A 22,174-nucleotide genomic window follows, 5' to 3' on the forward strand; every position below is an offset into this window, starting at 1 on the left:
AGTACTTAAATATTTCGTTAAATGTTTGACCACCTTAATGGGCGCTATAGACAACTCAATTAGGTTGAGCGCTTGTATCAATCTGGTTGAGTTGAACGTAATGTTGAACCGTGCGGAAGGGTAGACACATTACGTAATACACATCATGGCGTGGCCACCAGCACGTCGCTCGCCATGGGAATGTATGGCGAGCGATATGCTGAAATAGGCAAAGCCACGAGAATATGTCGTGGTCCGTCACAGGCGTTAGGTGATAAGGGCATGGCTATCAAGCTGAACGTTTGTACCGCCAGAGCATTCAACCATCCAACCGCCAACCAAGTTGATCTTTATTTAGTCTGCCCGGGGAGCCGTGGTGCTTAGTTGTTCGTTGGCGTGCACTTAACGAATAAAAATAAATAAAATGACATGCTTAACTAATAATGCAATGAATGAAACCGTAAAAACATTTATTTTTTATTTTTTTAGTAGCATCATAAATATTACTGAATTTTTTTCGTTCCATGAGCAATTTTTCGGTTTGTTTTTTTTTTCATGTTAATAGTTAACGATGCTTCTCGAGTGTGTACGCAACACACAACGACACAGAGCGGTTGAACCAACAAAAATGAGTAGTCTATAGGGGGTTTTTTGATTTCAAAAAACTCTGCGTAAAGCCCAAACGGGCAACGCCGGGGACTTCAGCAAGTTAATAATATAAGAGCCTTTGAAATAGTAAGAAAATCTCTAAAAGTCATAAAGTACGTGAACTCTCCATAATCATGATCAAGTCAAGCCACGAGTAACAACCAGCAAGTTGCTAGTTGCCAGTTGCCACAACAATAACAGTGAGCTATCCAATTTATTAGTTCAATTGTAGAAGCAAATGAAACAAAGTTCTTCGTTTTTCGGTCCAGCGATAAATCTGTAGCATTCTCTCCTCAGTACTTAGTCAAGAGGCAGGAGATGTTAGCATTGGTAGGCGAACAAAAAAACTATATTTGGAATAGAAGGGAATATGACACTCATATAAATGTTGGAAATAATTATTAAACGACTTTTTTACTAGAATCCTGAAAAAATTAAAAAAATAAAAACTTTGTTTTTCTTCTAGAAAAAATGCTCCCGCGTTGTTAAAACTGCTAGCTGCTTATATATTAGTGACTAAATTGACTACTTATTGTTAATTTCTTCTATTTTTCCTCAAAATTATAAATAAAAGTTGAAACAAAAGTTTCACAGCAACTTATTCCCATATTAATTGATAAGCGTGAAAGTTTTCTCGTGTTTTGTCACTGGTAGAAGTTTTTAATTAATTTATAATTTAGTAACTCATTATTGGACTTTTACAAGGAATTTGACAGTTGCTTACAGTATGCAAGTATAACAGTATTTATTGATGTTTGTACTACACATAGGATAACCATACAAAAATTAATACAAATACCCATACTATGATTAACATCGATTCAAAATAATAACACCTGATATAGTAAATAAAATAAAAGCAAGTATGTACGCATATTATCTGCTTAATTTACCTGTTATTATCTACTTAATTTACCTGTTATTGTCTTCTTTATTTACATGTTATTATCTACTTCATTTACCTGTTATTGTCTACTTAATTTATGTATATATTATTATTTACTTTATTTGCGTATTTTTTTTATTTACTATTATTTAATAATTATCATTTACTTGTTATTACACACCCGTTAGTAGAGTCACGTGGGGTAACCGTGCGCAATTTTTACATTGGGATTTTTGTATTAAAAAGCTTTAGGTATTTTACTCATTTTTGTTGTTTATTAATATGATCGATTATTAAGGCATCTCAAACAACCATAAAAACCTCATATGGTTCATAAATCAAACAGTTATATAAAAAAGTTTACATGCATGTCGATTGCGTACACTTACCCCGTGTGCGGGGTAAGTATACGCATACCGTAGGGTAAGTGTTCGCACCGTGAAGAGTTACCCCCCATTGCAATTATCACACTTAAATTGCCCCTTATCGTAGTCTGTGCAGTTCTCATGCCACCATGCTTTACACACAATACATTCTATCCAATCTTCTGTTGGTGGATCTCGATATTTCTCCTTGCATTTGTGGGCAAAAATAGTCCTTAGAAGCCTGTTTTTGTGCTCTTTTTAAACAGTTATGCACGCTGGAATCTCCCGCTTTACGCTTTGTGGTGATTCTTTGTGGTGTGACTTTCTTGAAAAGAGGTGGTCGTCCGATTTCCATGGTTTTAACTATTGGTTTTTGGACAATTTTTGCATCTGCATCTCTCTGCTTCTGCTGAAGTTTTTTTTTACAAAGACTTGATTTTTCAATTTGCGTAAAACAGCCGAACTTGAACAACGTTAAACCCAATAGCTCTCGCAATACTTGTGGGAGTAGTCTGTCTTAAATCTAAAACAGGGTTACGTTTTAGGAATCTATACACCCAATCCTTGCCAGCCGTTTTTGTAATGTTGTCAAATCTGTTCTCGATCTTGTTGATTTCAGCATACTCGTAAACAATTTTTCCCATTGTCTGCATAGTCAGGCCGTAGAACATTTCGTCAGTTTTTTTACAATGATCAACGATTTCAGCCTGAAAATAAATGAATAAATCAATAGTTTCACAAAAAAATGACATTTGCACGATAAATTAAGTACCTATTTATCTAAAAATTTACCTCTTTATCTGGTGTAAAAGTCGGACGATATCTCCTCATCGAAGTTGCTATTAATTTTAGTTTTAGGCGTTTACGCAGAGTGGCTTCACTCATCTCAACAATATCTGCAGCAGCCCGCTGACTCTTCCCCTCTTTTACAAGCCTTTTGACAAGCCCAACTGACCTCTCTGAATGCTTTCTCACGTACACACGCGGCATATTTCACTCTAAAAATATAACGAGAGTTGAAATATTATGCTATAAAATCAATTTTATCTATCGGGGTAAGTGTTCGCACTCATCCAACTGCGAACGCTTACCCCAGCACACTTACCCCATCACACCAAAATAAAAAAAAACTTTGAAAATCAGATTAGTGGTTATCTTTATTAGAATTATCACTTTGCACCCGTCTAACTAACAATATTTCACTAAAAATTATCATAGACCACGTCGCTTTGACACAGCTGGTTACACAATAGCACACATCGGTAACGGAGATGAAAAATTTAAAAAAAGCACGAAAAAAAGTAATTTACCTACCAGTTTTTATTGACAAATCAGCATCCACTGTACACATTTCCCTCTTCGGCGCGATCCAGAACGCTACTGAATTAAGGAACGCGCGGGCGCTTAACATGCACAATGTTGTCGGAAACATCACTGCGAACACTTACACTCCGCGTACGGTTACCCCACGTGACTCTACTTACCTTTTTTATTTTCATTTATTAATAGCTATCCCTCCTCGTATAGTCACCCTATGATGTAGTCAGAAGAATGTTATTATTACTAAAGTAGTGCCCAGCTCTAATTTTAGTTAGAATAACTGTACTTATAACAGAATGTATACTTTTCAGTACAGTCACTCTATGATGTAGTCAGAAGAATGTTATTATTGCTAAAGTAGTGCCCAGCTCTAATTTTAGTTAGAATAACTGTACTTATAACAGAATGTATACTTTTCAGTACAGTCACTCTATGATGTAGTCAGAAGAATGTTATTATTGCTAAAGTACTGCCCAGCTCTAATTTTAGTTAGAATAACTGTACTTATAACAGAATGTATACTTGTCAGTACAGTCACTCTATGATGTAGTCAGAAGAATGTTATTATTGCTAAAGTACTGCCTAGCTCTAATTTTAGTTAGAATAACTGTACTTATAACTTATAACATAATGTATACTTGTCAGTACAGTCACCCTATGATGTATTCAGAAGAATGTTATTATTGCTAAAGTACTGCCCAGCTCTATTTTTTGCTAGAATAACTGTACTTATAACTACTGTACGTATACTTGTCAGTATAGTCACCCTATTATGTAATCGGTAGAATGTTATTATCGCTAAAGTACAGTCCAGCTCTAATTTTAGTTAGAATAACTGCAGTGTAGAATCATTTTGTAGATTTATAATATCGAATTAAGTTCACAAGTATTTAAAACAACAATATTTACTATAATTGTAAGGCTGCCCATCTCGACACAGGAATTTCCTAGTGAGATGAGTGGTTTATGATTTAATTGTAAAAAAACTATTTTTTTAATAAATGAATAAAAATATGCATAGAACTATTAATGTGTGTTACAAATCAGTTAAACAAAAAAAAACAAGAAAATAATTAAAACCGTAAGGCAGAGACTAATATTATAAGAGGGGAGATTTTAGGAAGAGTAAAAATAATGTAAGTTGTACTTGTACATATAGAAAAGTAATATAAGTTGTACTTTTTTTTAATATTTACTCCACACAGAAGGCCCTGAAGAAAATAATTTCCCTCAGGGCCTATGTCATCTTTGGGGATGCTGTGTGGAGGGTCTTTTTGTGGAGAGGAAGGAGTGAACATGGGTCTTGAAGAGTCCCATGTTGTAGGAAGGAGGAAACACAGAGGCCGGCAGTTCGTTCCACAGCCGAGCTGTTGAACTTAAGAACGAATCGTAGAAGCGACCCGTTCTCATGTGACAAGTGTCAACTGTGTACAAATGTTGGGCCCGCGTTTGGCGTGTATCCCGACTACGCACCGGTGCCGAAGGGATCAATGACGCTAGTTCCTCAGAGCATCTCCCATTGTAATACCGATAGAACAAGGACAGCATACCTACCTGACGCCTGTGCTCTAAAGATTGCAGTCCGTTTGTTAAGATTGGGGAATCTATCAAACGGACCGCCCGTTTCTGCACAGAGTCAAGGGTTTTTTTCAAGTATTTTGGGGCTCCAGACCAGAGATGGCTGCCAAATTCGACAGTAGGGCGCACTTGCGATTTGTACAGGGTGAGCAGTTGTGTACTATTAAAGTATCTGCGGGCCCTGTACAGTACGCCCAGCTTCTGAGAGGCCAACTTTACTCTGGCTTCGATGGAGCCCCCGTACCTGAGCTGGTCACTTATAGTTACACCAAGCATATCAATGGAAGGCCTGTTCGGAAGATTGCTTCCGTTGAAGGAGACTAGATTATCATTTGTAAAAATAATATAAGTTGTACTTGTATCTACAGAAAAGTAATATATGCGGAAGGAACACGATACAAAACTTAACGATTTCTAGTGCTTATATTTGGCTGATTTTTAAAGCATCAATTACCAAAAATGTTCTTTACACCTGGAGGATAAGTTGTAGTACTTGTTTGGTAACCCAGTCTAAAGCATTTTTCACCTCTTACAAATTTACGGGGCACGATTAAATATTCACGATTTCCGTTCCCATTGCATCCTCTTCGCGGCGCTCACAGCCGGAGACCGTGGCAAGAAGACCGGAGTCTGCAGTCCGCAGTCCGCAATCCGGAGTCCAGAGACCGGAGATCGCCATTGCTCGACTAAAGGGAGAAGACTCTGATTTTGAACACTAAATTATTTTATTAATTTTGATATTATTTAAGTCGTGTAGTTAATCACATTGGCAATAGTATTTACTGGCTTTGCGTCGGTTAAGAATGTTCTTTTTGTTAAGGCTCTTATAACGGGGGTTTGTTCGAAGCTCACATTTTAATTATTTCTGATGAACGTATTACTAAAATCTCAATTTTTTCTAGAGGGATCCCCACGGATCTAAGTTATTTATATTTAAGACTAGCTGTACCCCGCCACGCCTTGCTGTGGCTCAGTCTGTCTGTGCAGATAGAGAAACAATAGCGCTTGTTGCTTTTACGTTACAGATTTTTTTTAAAACGTTTGTCCAACAGATGGCGCTGTTCGAAAAAAATTCTCTTTTAACCTGTCACAGGTGACATCTTTATAATACAGGTATATAAAAACACACACGTATTCGAATGTAACATTGTGTAAAAAATTTTAACGAACATTTATGTTTTTATTTGTATAGATTTATAAAAACAGGTCCTTAGCATTAATATATTTTATGTAAAACGGTTGATATTTTTTTAAAAACGTTTTTCAATTATAAAATTACCGGTAAGCACCAGATTTAATTTTTTTAGACGACGTATTTGTAACGTCCCATGCATTAGAAGGTTTCCCTCTATAAACGTTTGAGGTTTTAGTAATATGTTCGTCAAAAATAATTTAAATAAACCTTATGGAAAGATCGATTTTCTAGGCCTGCCAGGGCAAAGTCGACCATGGGTCCGTCCATTACGCCGGGCCGAACAAATAAATAAATTTATAAACATATTTTAAAAATGTTATTACAAATATGTATTTTATAATACACTACATTCTCAACTTGAAAGTGTTAAGAATTAACTAACACGTATCATATGTAAATATAAATATATATGTTAGCTCAAAGTTTCTAGTTTTAGGCCATACTTGTAAGTAATACTGCAGAATTATGAACTTTATTTTGTTCACTTGATACACCAACTTTATTTAAAAATATTATTTGATGACCGTATTAAATAAGACCTACTTTGCCATAAACTTTAGTTTCAAGTCACAAGTTATAAATATGTCATAGTTTTGAGTCACTAACTATAAGTCTTGGATGTCAGTCTACTTATAAGCCTTATTTGGAAGTCACTAGCTAAAAATCTTAGTTTTAAGTCAAGTCAGTAAGAACTTATAAGTTTATAGGGTGGTAAGTTACAGGTTAAATAAATTAAGTTGTAAAGGGTCCTTGAGGTTATTTTCCCTCGAAAACTAAGCTGTGAAAATATTTAAACAATTATTTAAAATTTTATCGTGTAAATATTACTGCTGTTGTCGAGTGCATAAAAAGTCATTACTTTAAATATTTCTGTTGTTGTCGAGTCCATAAAAGTGTAGTTTACCTTAAGCGGCTCGTGCTCTCGGCGAAAATATCTTTTGTTATAGGTAATTCTCTGTATTCGCTTTATCCATAATTAATCGATTATTACAGGTAATCGAGTGTAATAATGGGGCAACTTTGGAGCCACTAGAACAATAATTTAAATGCTTCAACAGATAACTGAAACGAGGAGAGAGAAATGGGCGCAGGTTTCAAAGTTCAATGTAGGTACCCATTTATTATTTGTTAAATATATTTTTTCTGGTATTCTACAAGGTTTTGTATTGTGAAAGAGATTGGTATACGGAGAAAACTAACTGATATAAAATTTTGCAAATTTATTTAAAATCTGGTCAAATTATTCGTATTCCTGTTAGATTTCCTAACAAGATATCAGTAAAAAGTGTTACAATAAAAATACTAATATTGTCGCATTTCGTCATTATATTTATCAGGAAAAAAAACACCTGCATAATCATGTATTCTGATATATTCTGAGTGAACGAATATTTTATCAGGAAATAGATTGACCTCACGTTTTTAACAGGATTTCAATAAATCAGCCATACCCATTTAATTACTTTCCATATGTAGTCAAAATTAATATTAGAATTTTAAACATTTTCTCATATTTTGAACCATTACGATATTGAAAATCCTTAAAGAAACTAATCGTTATGTATAAGATATAACCACAAATTTATTTGAATTTATTCATCAATCGGTTTCGCTTGCCTCAAGCTTCATAGCATCATTCAAGTGCATACATATATATTTAAAGAAAACTTTCAGTTAATAATATAAAAGATGTTGGTCTATAACTGTTTACTTCGCAGACCATTGATTCCGTGGTATAGACACAGCACCTATAATATTTTTAATTTTTCCATGAATGTAACATGTATATTATGCTTTTTATTCTTTATTAAGACAAAACATTGAGGAAAAACCTGCAGACAAGCAGCCATGTAGCAGCTATGCTGTGCCACCTTTTTTGTACAAACTTGTATTTTCTATGTATATTAGTTTATCTATGTAATATTTATTTTGACATTTTTGAAGCATTTTTTTTTTAAGTAATATAAATAAGCCAAAAATATATTCGTAATTTCTCTTGTTTAAAACATGTTTATTTCTATTAGGTAGGCTACTGAAAAGAATATGAATTATTCAAGAAAAAAGTTATTATATTTTAGTTAATTATATTTTAAAAACTGATCATGCGTAACATTAACAAAATGCAGTAACATCATTTCGAACCATATTTATATTTCATAATGTTAAATAAATAACATACTAATAACATAAATCACATACTGTACTATCATACACTCTATGATATTACTTTTTACTCCTACATCAAACTCAAGAGCTAGTTCTCTTCATTGCTGTAGAAATACTAACAAACTTTCACTATGTATTTTTAACAATATCATAAATGTTTTTGTTAATAATATGACATTCGGAAATGAAACAACGTACTTGGCTAGGCTAACAAAACGGAAGAGTATATTACATATCATAGACGAGTTTATCATATACATGTTAAGTACCATGTATTTACATGGTATTTCGAGAATTCTCAATATTTTGTAACAATATATATGTTATGTTTATTTAAAAAAATCGATTAAAAAAAAAAATTAAATTAAATAAAATTAAAATTAAAACATCAACATGCAGCGTTCAAAATATTAAAAAATATCAGCGTTCAAAATATCAAAATATTAGTCACATTTTTTCTGAATATAAAAATATAAATCGAAACTTATGAACTGTTTGAAAGTCACTGCACGCTGCACGTCACTGGCAAATGCACAGGAAATAACAATAATAATATGGTTGTTTTGATTTGCTGTCTGTTGGTGTCTGCAATCCTTCATGGTTTGCAAACGCACGATCAATCTAAAATCGGTATTAATTAATTTTACACAATAGGAAAATAATATTTCTCAAAAAGTCTTGTTCGTTTTTCATCTTTGTCTCCGTTTAGTCACGGTCAATTGGAAATCATTCAAAGATTTTTACGGTTGTCGACCACAAAAAGTTAGAACCGAATATAATTTGTAAGTCGCGATCGTATAACAATATGGCAACACCCACCTTACACTTCTCCATTCAAATGGCTCATTTAAATAACACTCTAATTTTAAACTCCTCGTTTTTTAAACGTTTTAAGTGTGAAATTTGAATTCAGAAAGAATATTTTGAGCAGTGTATTTTATTTATTTGCGCTGTATGTTCAACGTGGTTAGAAATTGTACACAAATAGAAATCAAATGACGTGTATCTGAAACACGAAAAGAGAGCATCAGAAATTACACAAAAGAACTTAAAACTTTTTTTAAACTCAAAATGAAACCGTCTTATTGTCTTTTTTAATAGGGGTTTTGTTCGTATGAAAAAGCGGAATTACTATACAGAAGCCAACAAATGTATTTGAAATTCTTTGGCTCAAAATCCGCTCGCAGTTGCATTTCTTCGGTTAGACCATTTTTTGTCGCCTGATTCTGCAATTACGTCCTTCCGATCCGCAAGAAGAGGCACTTTTCTTTTATAGCAAAGGCCTAAAAAAATCACAAACTGACACCTAAAAATGCGGGAGCGCAAAAAATAAATTTATAAAGCAGTTTCTTTGGACTGTGTGTAGATTTGTCCGTTGTAGGGTCGGTGCTTGTTAAGTCATACTCTGCGGACCGGGAGAAGGGGGTGCGGGTAGGCGAAGGCGGGGGGAAGGTTTGGCGGCAAAAAGTGGTTTCATCCATTGATTGATTGGTGACAAGCTCCTTGAGCGGCGAGCCGACCAGCGGAAGGGCCGAACCAGGGCTGCCCTTGCAGAGTGCCTACTCTGCCCCGTACTGAGTGACCAGAGTGGCCACTCTGCCCGCTGCCCAGTCCGCCCTGACCACGCAGCGGTCTAGCTTTTAAAATTTTGAAATCGGAATGTCACTTTTGTTTTGCTCAAATTTTTCCGCGAAGGAGAAATTTGCATGTTGCGACGCGGGATTTTTAAATTCGGAATGTGAGAAAAAATATATTTAAATCGCCGGCACGAGCAACGACATTGGTCGGAGAGGGACAAAAAACAAACGTCCACTTAAAATCTTCAATGGAATAATTTTAGATAGAAAATACATTTTGGTAGAATGTATGCGAGATTATTGAAAAGTATTCTGAATACATGAATAAACTGCCTTAATTTAACGAGTACCTAGGTACTTGAATATATATGCACGGAGTACTATTCCAATTATTTGTAATTAACATAAACGCCACTGACCGCAGTCATCATCTTGTAATCAAAAAGGAATACTTTTCAGAGATTTTATATTTTGCTTACTTTTTTGTTTAGCAAAGTGTTAGCATTTCAATTTTTGAAGTTGAATATTTTCAAAAGACATTTAATAAATATTTAATTAATATTCAACGAAAAAATGTTTCCATCAAACATATGTTCTAACATCAGTTTCAATGTAAGTGTCATTTTCAAAACTGGAACTGATTTGTTGACAATTCAAACTATCCCGTGAATTTTCACGGGTAGGTATTATATTAAATTAAAAATTAATATATTATATTAAAAATTAATTAAATTGCTACCGTATTAAAAAATATTTCTGTTCTGATATTAGTAAACTTACCTACATTCCTATTAAAACTTACCTAAAGATTTTTGGAAGCTTAGGTACATTTAAAAATAAATATTAAGTAAAATTACGTTTTCCCTTATTTACAATACTATACATTTCAGAACAAATGTATTTTTAATTAATTAATTTTATTTTAAATAAACCTAGATTTTTCTTTTTTAATAACGTTTTCATTGACAGCGAGTCTGGCTACAGAGTTTCAGCTGGATCGGATGTCGGAAAGTGCATTGATTTCCGTTTCCAAGATTTGCATTCATTCATTACCGGAAACGAAAGTTTGAAGTGAAATTCAAAGAGATGTTTTTTAAATTGCCCTCCTAGTTGCTGGATTGCTTTCCATATCATGTATTTATGGTGTTTAAAAAAATGTACGCTCGTGTAAAGTATGTGTAATCCAATTACCTTAGTTAAAATGCTAAATAATAAATATTTTTTTTAAAATATTCAAAGTCATTTGTTTAAATGTTTGAGCTTTTATGGTCCTACGGGTTGAACGAATTTTTGAAAAGAATGTACAGGGTTTTCCAATAAGAGGTGTTATTTTGAATAGCCCGCTATTTCGGTAGATGTTACTTTTGAAGCTGTCATTCTTTGACATTTGACAAGTAAAAACTACGTCATTAATAAAAATGGAACAATGCACGCTTCAACAACGCATTGAAACTATTAAAATTCACTTGAGTGAATCACATGCAAATCATCTCTAGTGATGAGGCCCATTTCCACCTCGGTGGCTTCGTCAACAAGCGAAATTGTCGAATCTGGGGCTCGCAAAACCCAAGAGTTATTGTTGCAAAGCCTCTTTATTCTCAACGTGTGACTCTTTGGTGCAGTTTATGGTCCGGCAGAGTCATTGGACCTTACTTTTTCGAAAATGAGGCTGGAGCAACAGTTACGGTGAATGGATTGCGCTATCAAGAGATAATTCAAGATATTTTATGGTCGAAATTAGATGGTATTGATTTGGACAACGTTTACTTTCAACAAGACGGCGTTACGTGCCACACAAGAAACGAAACTATTGATCTTTTACGATTGAATATCAAAATAACACCTCTTATTGGAAAACCCTGTATCTTAAACGTTTTTAAGTTATCCGAACTGTCCTCAACATGAAGCGTAAGACCTAGACATCAGGGAATATGTATATACTCGGATGAAAGACGACAGCTGCACAACCACACTACTTATACCTTCAAAACCTGATTAATTATTTTACTATTTTTTTTGTAAAATATCAGTAAGAATGGCAAAATAAAAATCACACTTTGACTTTATGCGGTAAATATTTCGTATTCATTCAGTTTTTGGTGCAAAGTCAATAACGTGCGTCCGGCGAATGAAACTGCTACAAAGAACTAGTCCAAGAGCAGAATACAGAACGGTATTAGGTATGTTAGAATACCCCGCGGCCGCTACTCAAAGGGGCTAGAATTCAAATGAGGACCGCGGCAGTCGATCATTTAAATATCATTGCAACTCATATTTGGAATTTTCGCATAACAAACAATCCGGGCAACGAACAAACAGCAGCCAACAGCGAACAAGAACGAGGGACGAACGCGCTTGTTTCCCGCCTCGCCTGCCAAGTTGCCGGGAAAAAAATCTCTACGCCATCCACCTCATGCAGAATACCTTCAGTGGCAGGGTTGGATTGCACGGAGAAAAATGATCTTGTTAAAAAAGCGATAGCATGCCAATTTCTTGATTAAATATTAGTCATTCAGAATATATCGATAACACGTGTTCTTTATCTTGTATTTGTATGAACGCGTGTTCCGACGTCCTCGTAAAACATTCGCTTTTAACTGATAGTTTGTTAGGAACTATGTCAATTCATTCGTCAAAGTCCGTCCCATTTTTAACAGGAAAACGAATAATTTGACCAGATTTTTAATAAATCAACAGTATTTTATATTGGTAAGTTTTCTCCAGTTTGTTTCGAAAGACGTATCTTTAAATGTTAGATGAGTAGAAAAAAATTTGGTACCCACTGGGTATACTATTTATTGCGTCGAGTTGTACCAGGCATACTTTACGTTGCTCCGAAATCAGAAGTAACCAGTCATTTTGCTCTTATTGTGTGTGTCAAGTTCGCAAAATTTCATTGAGTAGATATCAAAATTCTGCTTTAAAGGTGAGAAATAAAACTGTAGATTTTTATTAAAAAAATGCTAGAATAGATCTATTGTTTTGGAAGTTTACAGGCTGCACATTTTATTGTTAAGCTATCACTAGTTGCTAAACAATAAAGAGAAATAAGAAAAATGAAACATAAACATACAGTATTAAATATTAACGAAAAAAAAGAAAAAGATGAAAAATATGGATTTCTAATGACGCCACTATTTTCCATGACTTGTTAGTGGATTGATAAATTGCTTTTTTTAAATAATACTTTTTTTAAATGTGAAACTATTTGTACATTCCAATTTAATGGTTGTAAATTTCAATTTAATTATTTTAATCCAATTTGCTTCTGACTAAGGAGTTGTAGAATTTTACAAATTATAATATATAACTTATTAGTTTACTAGGCGTTGTTTGAGGACTTTCAAATAGTTAGGGGTAAAGTTATTTATTGTTTTGGTGTTTAATTCGTAGAACTCCATTTAATTTTTTAAATAAATTTAAAATAAATCAAATCATATCCACAGTTTGATAATGGCCTCAAAAGCCGAAACAGCTGTCACATTAAAAACTGTAAAAATAACAAAAATACTCGCAGAACTTAATAATTATTATAACATTATTAAATTTGATTTATTTTAAATTTATTTAAAAAAAAAAAAAAAGGGGTTTAAAAAAAAGTTGTTAGGTTGTGAATTCAAGAGTAACTGACAACTGGGGGTGCGTTTTTAAGCTGGAAATAATATTATTGTATTGTATTAACTTCCGAGTCATCCATTCTTCTCACACCTCTTTCTTTGTTCATCACTTACGTCTCATTATACCATAAATAAAAATTTGATATGTTTGTATTTCTAGGGTTTCCTCTACTTTTTATATCATTAGCTTCATGTAGTATCACGAAATCCAGTGGAAATACATTATGTCGACTTTAATTCAACTCAGTATCTCATTTCAGTGCAGAGATATTGCGTTTAGTCTTTCCCGAGCTTCTTCTACCATTCAAACAATTTTCTAAGCACTCTTTCCACTAGTTTGAAATTTATAGCGAAGTCCAAAGAATGGTATTGTGACGGACGTACTGCTCCGGGCTCGGCCGCGGTCACCCACGATTAGGATAATAAGATAAATATAGAATTGTGGAATAAAATTGAATGAATCCTAACTGTCCTAAAGAAATAAAATTGTATAAAATGTATGTAATAATGTAAAGATGTAACATACATTTATTCAAGCAATGTAAAATGAAAATGTTATCAATAAATGAAACGTCGGAGCTTGGATAGAGGTATACGGGCAGAGAAGTATTGTTAGAGCTGGTACAATCATGAGATCATTTAATTCGGGCACGATTATTAGAGTCGTGCTTATACGAGAGGGAACGTTCGGCCCCGGCCCGAAGCAAGGGGCCGTGCGCCGTCGTGGCGTGCGAGGTGCTTCGCCGTCAGAACGTTCCCCAAGCGCGATTCTGAAGATCGTGTCTGAACAAAGAGAGGCCGTGGTCGCGTTCGACCACGAGCCCAAAATTACCGGCCGAGAGGCGGTAGCCAACCCGGCGGCGAGCCGCGGGCGCGCCACAAACACGGGCTTCGATTCCAGGAATCAAAGAGAAAGCGGGCCCGTGTGAGCGTCGCTCAGCCAGCGAAGGCCGCCGGGGTCCTATAAAACGGGCAACAGTCCCTTGAAAAATTAGATATCCAGCAACCTCCACCAGCTCTACACTTCTCTCTGCTCTGCCTTCTACCTCGCTCCGACTTCTGACTCTACTCGCCTTCTCTTCTTCTTCTGACCCTCGCCTCACCCCGGACCTCTCTGCCCCTACGAAAGACCCGGACTCTACAGCAAGGACGAGTACTAGCATCGGACCAGCTACAACGGCTACAGAGACGCCCCGTTCTACCCCTCCACGCCACTGAAGGAAGGCATCATACGCCTCCACGGATTGGGATCACCGCCCTGTTTACAGTCTTGTGTGTCGCACATTACGTCTGGCACATAAGTGGTCCTTCGAGCCGGATCTCTCCGTGGAAGATGTCACCTTCACTGCGCTCTGGGAAGAACAGCGCTGACGGGGACTCATCGCAAGGAAGCGATGATCCCACACCAACCGGGGCGGCCGCAGCCGCGCCCCCCGGACTCCGGCCTACCGCCCCCCTGGCCCCCTCTGACCCCCAAGCGGAACTTCTGGCTGGCCCCTCCGACGCGTCACCACCACAGACGCCCCCTGCCATGGCCGACGCCTCGTCGAGAAGCGAAGCTTCGAGCGAGGACACGCTCCGGCAGGTGCAGCTCGAGCTACGAGCTGAGAGGCGGCGCAACCAGAAGCTGCAGGAGGACAGCGCCCGACAGATTGCCGAATTGATCGCCACGCTGAAGGGCCTCCCGCGGACCGCTTCCCCTGCAGCCTGGCAACCGGAGACGCACGCCCCAGCTCCACGGGCGGAGTACCCGATGACGGCGGCGCCATCTAGCGGCTTCGGGCGAGATCCGGACTACGCAGCGGAGACGCGCGCCCCAGCTCCACGGGCGGAGTACCGGACGACGGCGGCGCCATCTAGCGGCTTCGGGCGAGACCCGGACCACGCAGCGGAGACGCGCGCCACAGCTCCACGGGCAGAGTACCCACCGACGGCGGCGCCATCTAGCGGCCTCGGGCGGAACCTGGGCTACTCAGCGGAGACACACACCGCTGCGCCGCGTCCTGGCTACTCAGCGGAGGCGCACACCACTGCGCCGCGCCCTGGCTACTCAGCGGAGGCGCACACCACTGCGCCGCGCCCTGGCTACTCAGCGGAGACGCACACCGCTGCGCCGCGTCCTGGCTACTCAGCGGAGGCGCACACCACTGCGCCGCGTCCTGGCTACTCAGCGGAGGCGCACACCACTGCGCCGCGCCCTGGCTACTCAGCGGAGACACACACCGCTGCGCCGCGCCCTGGCTACTCAGCGGAGACACACACCGCCGCGCCGCGTCCTGGCTACTCAGCGGAGACACACACCACTGCGCCGCGTCCTGGCTACTCAGCGGAGACGCACACCACTGCGCCGCGTCCTGGCTACTCAGCGGAGACGCACACCACTGCGCCGCGTCCTGGCTACTCAGCGGAGACGCACACCACTGCGCCGCAGCTGGGTTACGGACCGACGCCCCCGGGCGCGCCTCGGACCTACGCAGCGGAGGCGCAAACCACTGGCCATGCAGTGAGGGCTCAAACCGGGACGGACAACCAGGCGACGCATCCACTCACGGACGGCGCTTCCCCAGGCGTCGCGACGCTGCGAGGTGGACCGGAGCCGCAGTATGGCTATCCCGGTGTGACGGACTCGCCACCGCAGCCCCACATGGACGGATACGGGGCGTTCAACCGCGCAGACGAGGCAGCAAGGCAGACGCGGGACTGGGTGAACCAGGGGAGTGTCCCTCTCGCCCAGGTGACGGCCATGTTTGCCGACGCCCTCCGGCAGTCCCAGGCCAGCGGTACACCCCGCTCCCACCCCGAGGATGAGCGGATGGCGTCGCTCATCGCCCGGCAGTCCAGCGCCAAGGACCTGCCGCCTTACGCGGGCGACGCCATAGAGTGGCAGGCCTGGAAGGCACAGTTCCTGCAGTCGACGGCTACCTGCGGGATGACGGCGGCCGAGAATTTGATGCGGCTGCAGCGTGCCTTGAAGGGAAAGGCGCGCGAAGCCGTCAGCCCTCTCCTCCTGGACCCGGCGCAGGTGCCGGAAATCATGGACGTCCTGGAGCACCGATTTGGGGGCGCGCACTCCATCGCCACTGTCATGTTTGACAAAATAAGGCGGCTCACTCGGCTGCCGGAGGATGCATCTACCGAAGCTCTGGTAGAGTTTTCCGGAGCGGTACAGAACGTGGTCGCCTCACTGGGAAATCTGAGGAGCGACTACCTCTCCAACCCCGCCCTACTCAGCGAGATCGCGTCGAAGATGCCTCTCGCCCTCCGCCTCTCATGGTTGGACAGGGTGGCCGACCAGGCCCAGGCCGCCACCGTGGTGCAGCTCGCCGGGTTCCTGAAGCGGCTGACCAACGCGGTGCCGCGGTCGGGCCTCACCGATAGCGGCCGAGCAGCGCGTCCGAGCATGGCCGAGCATCCGCGGGCCGCCCGCCCGCACCGCGACAACGTTTTCGTTACCGACGAGCGGCCGGAACCCCGCAGTGAAGTGAAGTGCACACTGTGCAAAGACGCTACGCACAAGTTATTCCGGTGCCCCAAGTTCGCGAGTGAAACAGTGGGTGCGCGATGGGAGTTGGTGAAAGGGGCCCGGATATGTTTTAAGTGCTTGGACGGTGTGCACCAAACTAAAACGTGTAAATACCGTGTCAACTGCGGGGTGGGAACGTGCCGGGTTCCCCACCATCGCCTACTGCACGACGCCGCTTACGCTCGCGGCCCCGAGGCGCAGACAGTGACAAACACCTGGGACCAATCGGGAAAGGTGCTGCTTAAAGTGTTACCTGTGACATTGTGCGGCCCCGGGGGCCAAGTGACCGTGCACGCGCTGCTCGACGAGGGCTCGACGGTGACCCTCGTTGACGCCGAAGTGGCAGACATTGTTGGGGCCGCGGGGCCGATCCGCGGCCTGCGCATTCACGGCGCCAACGGCATGTGTTCGTCGGATGCCAAGTCGCAGCGGGTCAAGTTGTCAGTGCGCGGTGACGGCTGTGAATACGCGATGGTGGCTCACACAGTGTCCGACCTAGACCTCCCGCGACAAACAGTGGCCGGCCGCCGGCAAGTGAAACCACGGCTATTAATCGGCCAGGACAATGTTCATTTGATCGTGTCACGGGAGGTCCAAGAAGAGGATGGCGGCCGCATGACGTCACGGACGGCGCTCGGCTGGATTCAACATGGGGGCACCCGGCGGGACGTGGATAGCGGTACCACGCTAAACGTGATCGGCGAGACGGCTGAAATGGGCGAAATCAGCGAGCTCATACGAAGGCACTTTTCCGTTGACTCGCTGGGCGTGACCGCAGTGAGCCGGGTGTCCGCCGACATACGCCGCGCCGAGCGCATAATGGAACAAACAACGCGCCCGCTGGACTCGGGTCGGTGGGAGACCGGGCTGCTGTGGAGAGAGGACGACGTGTGGCTGCCCGACAACCGGCAGTGCGCCGTAAACCGCCTCAACGCCCTCGAGAAGCGCTTGAAAAGCGACCCCGCACTGGCGGCAGCGTACGCGGCCAAAATTTCGCACCTGATAGAGCGCGGGTACGCAGTAAAGGTACCCGACGCCGAGGCTAGCGTACCGTCACGGCGGAGGTGGTACCTGCCCCACTTCGCGGTCACCAACCCGAACAGCCCCGGGAAATTGCGAGTTGTTTTTGACGCCGCCAGCCGCTGCCGGGGAACCTCTTTGAACGACCGGCTGTTAACCGGGCCCGACCTGCTGTCATCCCTGTTGGGCAACCTGTTGAGGTTCCGGGAGGGCAAGATCGCCATAGCCGCCGACATAGAGGAGATGTTCCTCCGCATCAAAATAAAAGCGGAGGACCAAATAGCGCAATACTTCTTATGGCGAGCCGGTCCACTAGAGGCAGCGACCACATACAAGCTGTCCTCAATGATGTTTGGGGCCACTTGCTCTCCCAGCAGCGCGCAATATGTCCGCAACAGGGTGGCCGACCAAGGCGCCGCAGAATTCCCCGCCGCCGCCGCAGCAGTGCGTTCTAAATTCTACATGGACGACTACCTGGACGCCGCCGATTCCGTGAGCGAGGCTGCGGCGCTGGTACAAGGCGTCAGCACCCTCCTATCCCGGGGAGGCTTCCACCTGGCAAGCTGGGCCTCCAACGCACCCGCTGCAATCCAAAGCGTGCCGGCAGAGAAGAGGGCCAAGGCGGCCATAGCCATCAGCAGCGGCGCCTGTGAAACCGAGAAGGTGCTCGGCCTGTCGTGGGATCCCGTCAACGATACATTCATGTATGAGTTCAAGGAGACGGAGAAGGCCGAGCTCATCCGGCACCCAACCAAGAGGCAGCTGCTGAGCACGGTCATGAGGGTGTTTGACCCCGTGGGCTTCGTGGCCTGCCTCACGGTGCGGTCAAAAATTCTCCTGCAGGATGTCTGGAGGTCCAGCGTCGGCTGGGATGAGCGCATCCACGAGGCGCACGCAGCAAGGTGGGCCGAGTGGATCAAAATGCTCCAAGGCCTGAGCATCCGCATACCGCGGCGTTGCCTGCTGAGCAAGGCCCACTCCTTCGCTCTACACCTCTTCTGCGATGCGTCTGAGGCAGCCTGCTGTACCGTGGCCTATCTAGTGGAGACTACGGGAGAGGGAAGCAGCACCGCCACATTTTTGTCCAGCAAGTGCAAGGTGGCACCGCTGAAACCGCTCTCCATTCCCCGCCTCGAGCTGCAGGCTGCGCTCATGGCTGCCCGCCTGGCTGACACTCTTCGAAGGGAATGCCAGGCTCCTATCACCTCCACCTCGTACTGGACTGACTCCACCACGGTGCTGTGCTGGCTCCGTACGGACCCCCGCAGCTACTCCACCTTTGTGGCAAACAGGTTGGGGGAGATTGACGAGCTGTGCGACATCGCCAGCTGGCGCTGGGTCCCTACCAAGCTGAACCCAGCCGACATCGGAACCCGGGACCTGGAGGAACCGGACCTCACCCAGAGTGGAAGGTGGTTCACCGGCCCTTCCTTCCTGACAGCGCCGAGTAACCAATGGCCCCAGGAACGGCAGAGCCAACAGCCGGGTGACGAGAATTTGGAAAGGCGGCCAAATTTCGTGGGCCTTACTCTCGCCGTGGAGGATGGGCTGCCCTCCATCCTGCGGTTCTCGTCCTGGAACTGATTGATCCGGGCCACAGCATGGATGCTGCGGTTCATTCGGCGATGCCGCCAGGGACCCGCTAGGCCAGCCGAGGGCCCCCTAGTCCTGCAGGAGCTCCGGGCCGCAGAATGGCGGTGGATAAGGCACTCCCAGGGAGCAACCTTTGGAGCAGAGCTACGCCAGCTCCACTCGGGGCAGGCCGTGCCCAGCAGCAGTCGCCTCGTCTCCCTCGCACCCCACATCCACAACGGGGTGCTCAGAATGGGCTCGAGAGTCAAGGGAGTGAAGGGAGTACCCGAGTCACCCATAATCCTGGACGGTGGTGACAGCTACACCCGGCTGCTTGTGCAACAATACCACACCCGAGCCGATCATGCGAGTGTGGAGACGACGATGGCCGAACTGCGCACCAGCTTCCACATCTTAAAGCTGCGCTCAGTTCTCCGCCGCATAAAACACATGTGCCCCGCTTGTAAAATGCGGCGGGGCAAGCCGTCTCCCCCCATGATGGCACCCCTACCAGCATCCCGGCTTGCACGGCATGTGCGGCCCTTCACCAACTGTGGGATGGACTACTTTGGGCCCCTAGAGGTAACCATCGGGCGCCGGAAGGAAAAGCGATACGTCGCCCTCTTCACGTGCCTGTCGACGAGGGCGGTGCATCTGGAGTTGGCCACCGCACTAAGTGCCGACTCTGCCATAATGGCAATTCAAAGAATGTCGGCAAGGCGAGGCCAGCCGGCGACCCTGATGTCCGACAACGGAACCAACTTCCACGGCGCGGACAAGGAACTGAGGGACGCCGTGGAAGACATCTGTCGGGACCCAAGGGTCCAAAACTATGCGACCACCCAAGGGATGGAGTGGAGCTTCATCCCGCCCCGCAGTCCCCACATGGGGGGAGCTTGGGAGCGGCTCGTACGCTCTGTTAAGCGGGCGCTCTCAGCTACGCTCAAAGCGAGAGCGCCAAGAGAGGAGACCCTCCTAACGGCGCTGGCTGAAGCGGAGTACACCGTTAACTCCCGACCGCTCACCCACCTATCGGTCGACCCCAGAGACGAGGAACCGCTGACGCCCAATCACTTCCTCATGGGCTCAACGGGGAGGCGGCCCCACCTGGCCATGTACGGGGCGGCCGAGGAAGAGGTCTGCCTCAGGAAGCAGTGGAGGATCGGCCAACAGCTCGCGGACATGTTTTGGAGGCGTTGGGTCCGCGAGTATCTGCCTACTCTCGCCGCCAGGAAGCAGTGGCAGCAGCCAGTGCAGCCCCTACAAAAGGACGACCTGGTGCTGATTGCGGACCCGGCGCTGCCCCGCAACAGCTGGCCACGGGGACGGATCCTCGAGGCCACTCCAGCCCCGGACGGACAGGTCAGGACCGTGAAGGTCAAAACCAGCACGGGGACCTATGTCAGACCGGCAGTTAAGATCGCGGTCCTCCTGCCGGCCTGTGATCCCGCCTCCAAGGACACATACAAAGGACCTGTCCAGACGCCGCCCCGACGAACTCGCCACCTCAGGGGGACTGGACGCCGGGGACCACGCCGCACCAAGTCGCAGCACGCCTCCCGCTAAAATGGGTGTAGCCGAGCTCCACGGGGGGAGTGTGACGGACGTACTGCTCCGGGCTCGGCCGCGGTCACCCACGATTAGGATAATAAGATAAATATAGAATTGTGGAATAAAATTGAATGAATCCTAACTGTCCTAAAGAAATAAAATTGTATAAAATGTATGTAATAATGTAAAGATGTAAATGTATGAAGCAATGTAAAATGAAAATGTTATCAATAAATGAAACGTCGGAGCTTGGATAGAGGTATACGGGCAGAGAAGTATTGTTAGAGCTGGTACAATCATGAGATCATTTAATTCGGGCACGATTATTAGAGTCGTGCTTATACGAGAGGGAACGTTCGGCCCCGGCCCGAAGCAAGGGGCCGTGCGCCGTCGTGGCGTGCGAGGTGCTTCGCCGTCAGAACGTTCCCCAAGCGCGATTCTGAAGATCGTGTCTGAACAAAGAGAGGCCGTGGTCGCGTTCGACCACGAGCCCAAAATTACCGGCCGAGAGGCGGTAGCCAACCCGGCGGCGAGCCGCGGGCGCGCCACAAACACGGGCTTCGATTCCAGGAATCAAAGAGAAAGCGGGCCCGTGTGAGCGTCGCTCAGCCAGCGAAGGCCGCCGGGGTCCTATAAAACGGGCAACAGTCCCTTGAAAAATTAGATATCCAGCAACCTCCACCAGCTCTACACTTCTCTCTGCTCTGCCTTCTACCTCGCTCCGACTTCTGACTCTACTCGCCTTCTCTTCTTCTTCTGACCCTCGCCTCACCCCGGACCTCTCTGCCCCTACGAAAGACCCGGACTCTACAGCAAGGACGAGTACTAGCATCGGACCAGCTACAACGGCTACAGAGACGCCCCGTTCTACCCCTCCACGCCACTGAAGGAAGGCATCATACGCCTCCACGGATTGGGATCACCGCCCTGTTTACAGTCTTGTGTGTCGCACATTACGTCTGGCACAGGTATAGTTATCTCGTACGCGACGGGACAAACAAAAACATTCATTTTAGTATATAAAGATAATGGATTGGGGTTTTTTTATGGTTTTGATATTTCATTTATGAATCACAAATAAAAAAAAAATGGTTCAAGGTAAAGTAATTCGTCGTCATTAAAATGTTTTCATTTCAGTATGCACAATATGGCGGATTATGGCAAAGTGTGTAGGTAT

The 22,174-nt window shown here is 44.2% G+C and overlaps 2 protein-coding genes across 2 annotated transcripts; both read left to right on the top strand.

The window, feature by feature from the left end:
* The first annotated feature begins 14,664 nt into the window (after nt 1–14,664).
* On the top strand, nt 14,665–19,458 carry LOC149421296 (uncharacterized). Its single transcript, XM_089635487.1, has 2 exons — nt 14,665–15,337; nt 15,737–19,458. Exons 1-2 carry the CDS (start codon nt 14,665–14,667, stop codon nt 19,456–19,458), a joined length of 4,395 nt encoding a protein of 1,464 aa, XP_089491613.1.
* Nucleotides 19,459–19,479: 21 nt separating this feature from the next.
* On the top strand, nt 19,480–21,012 carry LOC149421297 (uncharacterized). Its single transcript, XM_089635488.1, has one exon. It carries the CDS (start codon nt 19,480–19,482, stop codon nt 21,010–21,012), a length of 1,533 nt encoding a protein of 510 aa, XP_089491614.1.
* Nucleotides 21,013–22,174: the final 1,162 nt, after the last annotated feature.

This window comes from Hesperophylax consimilis, chromosome 9 (genome assembly GCF_061612785.1).
Source record: "Hesperophylax consimilis isolate HC1 chromosome 9, BYU_Hcon_1.0, whole genome shotgun sequence".
Taxonomy (NCBI): domain Eukaryota; kingdom Metazoa; phylum Arthropoda; class Insecta; order Trichoptera; family Limnephilidae; genus Hesperophylax; species Hesperophylax consimilis.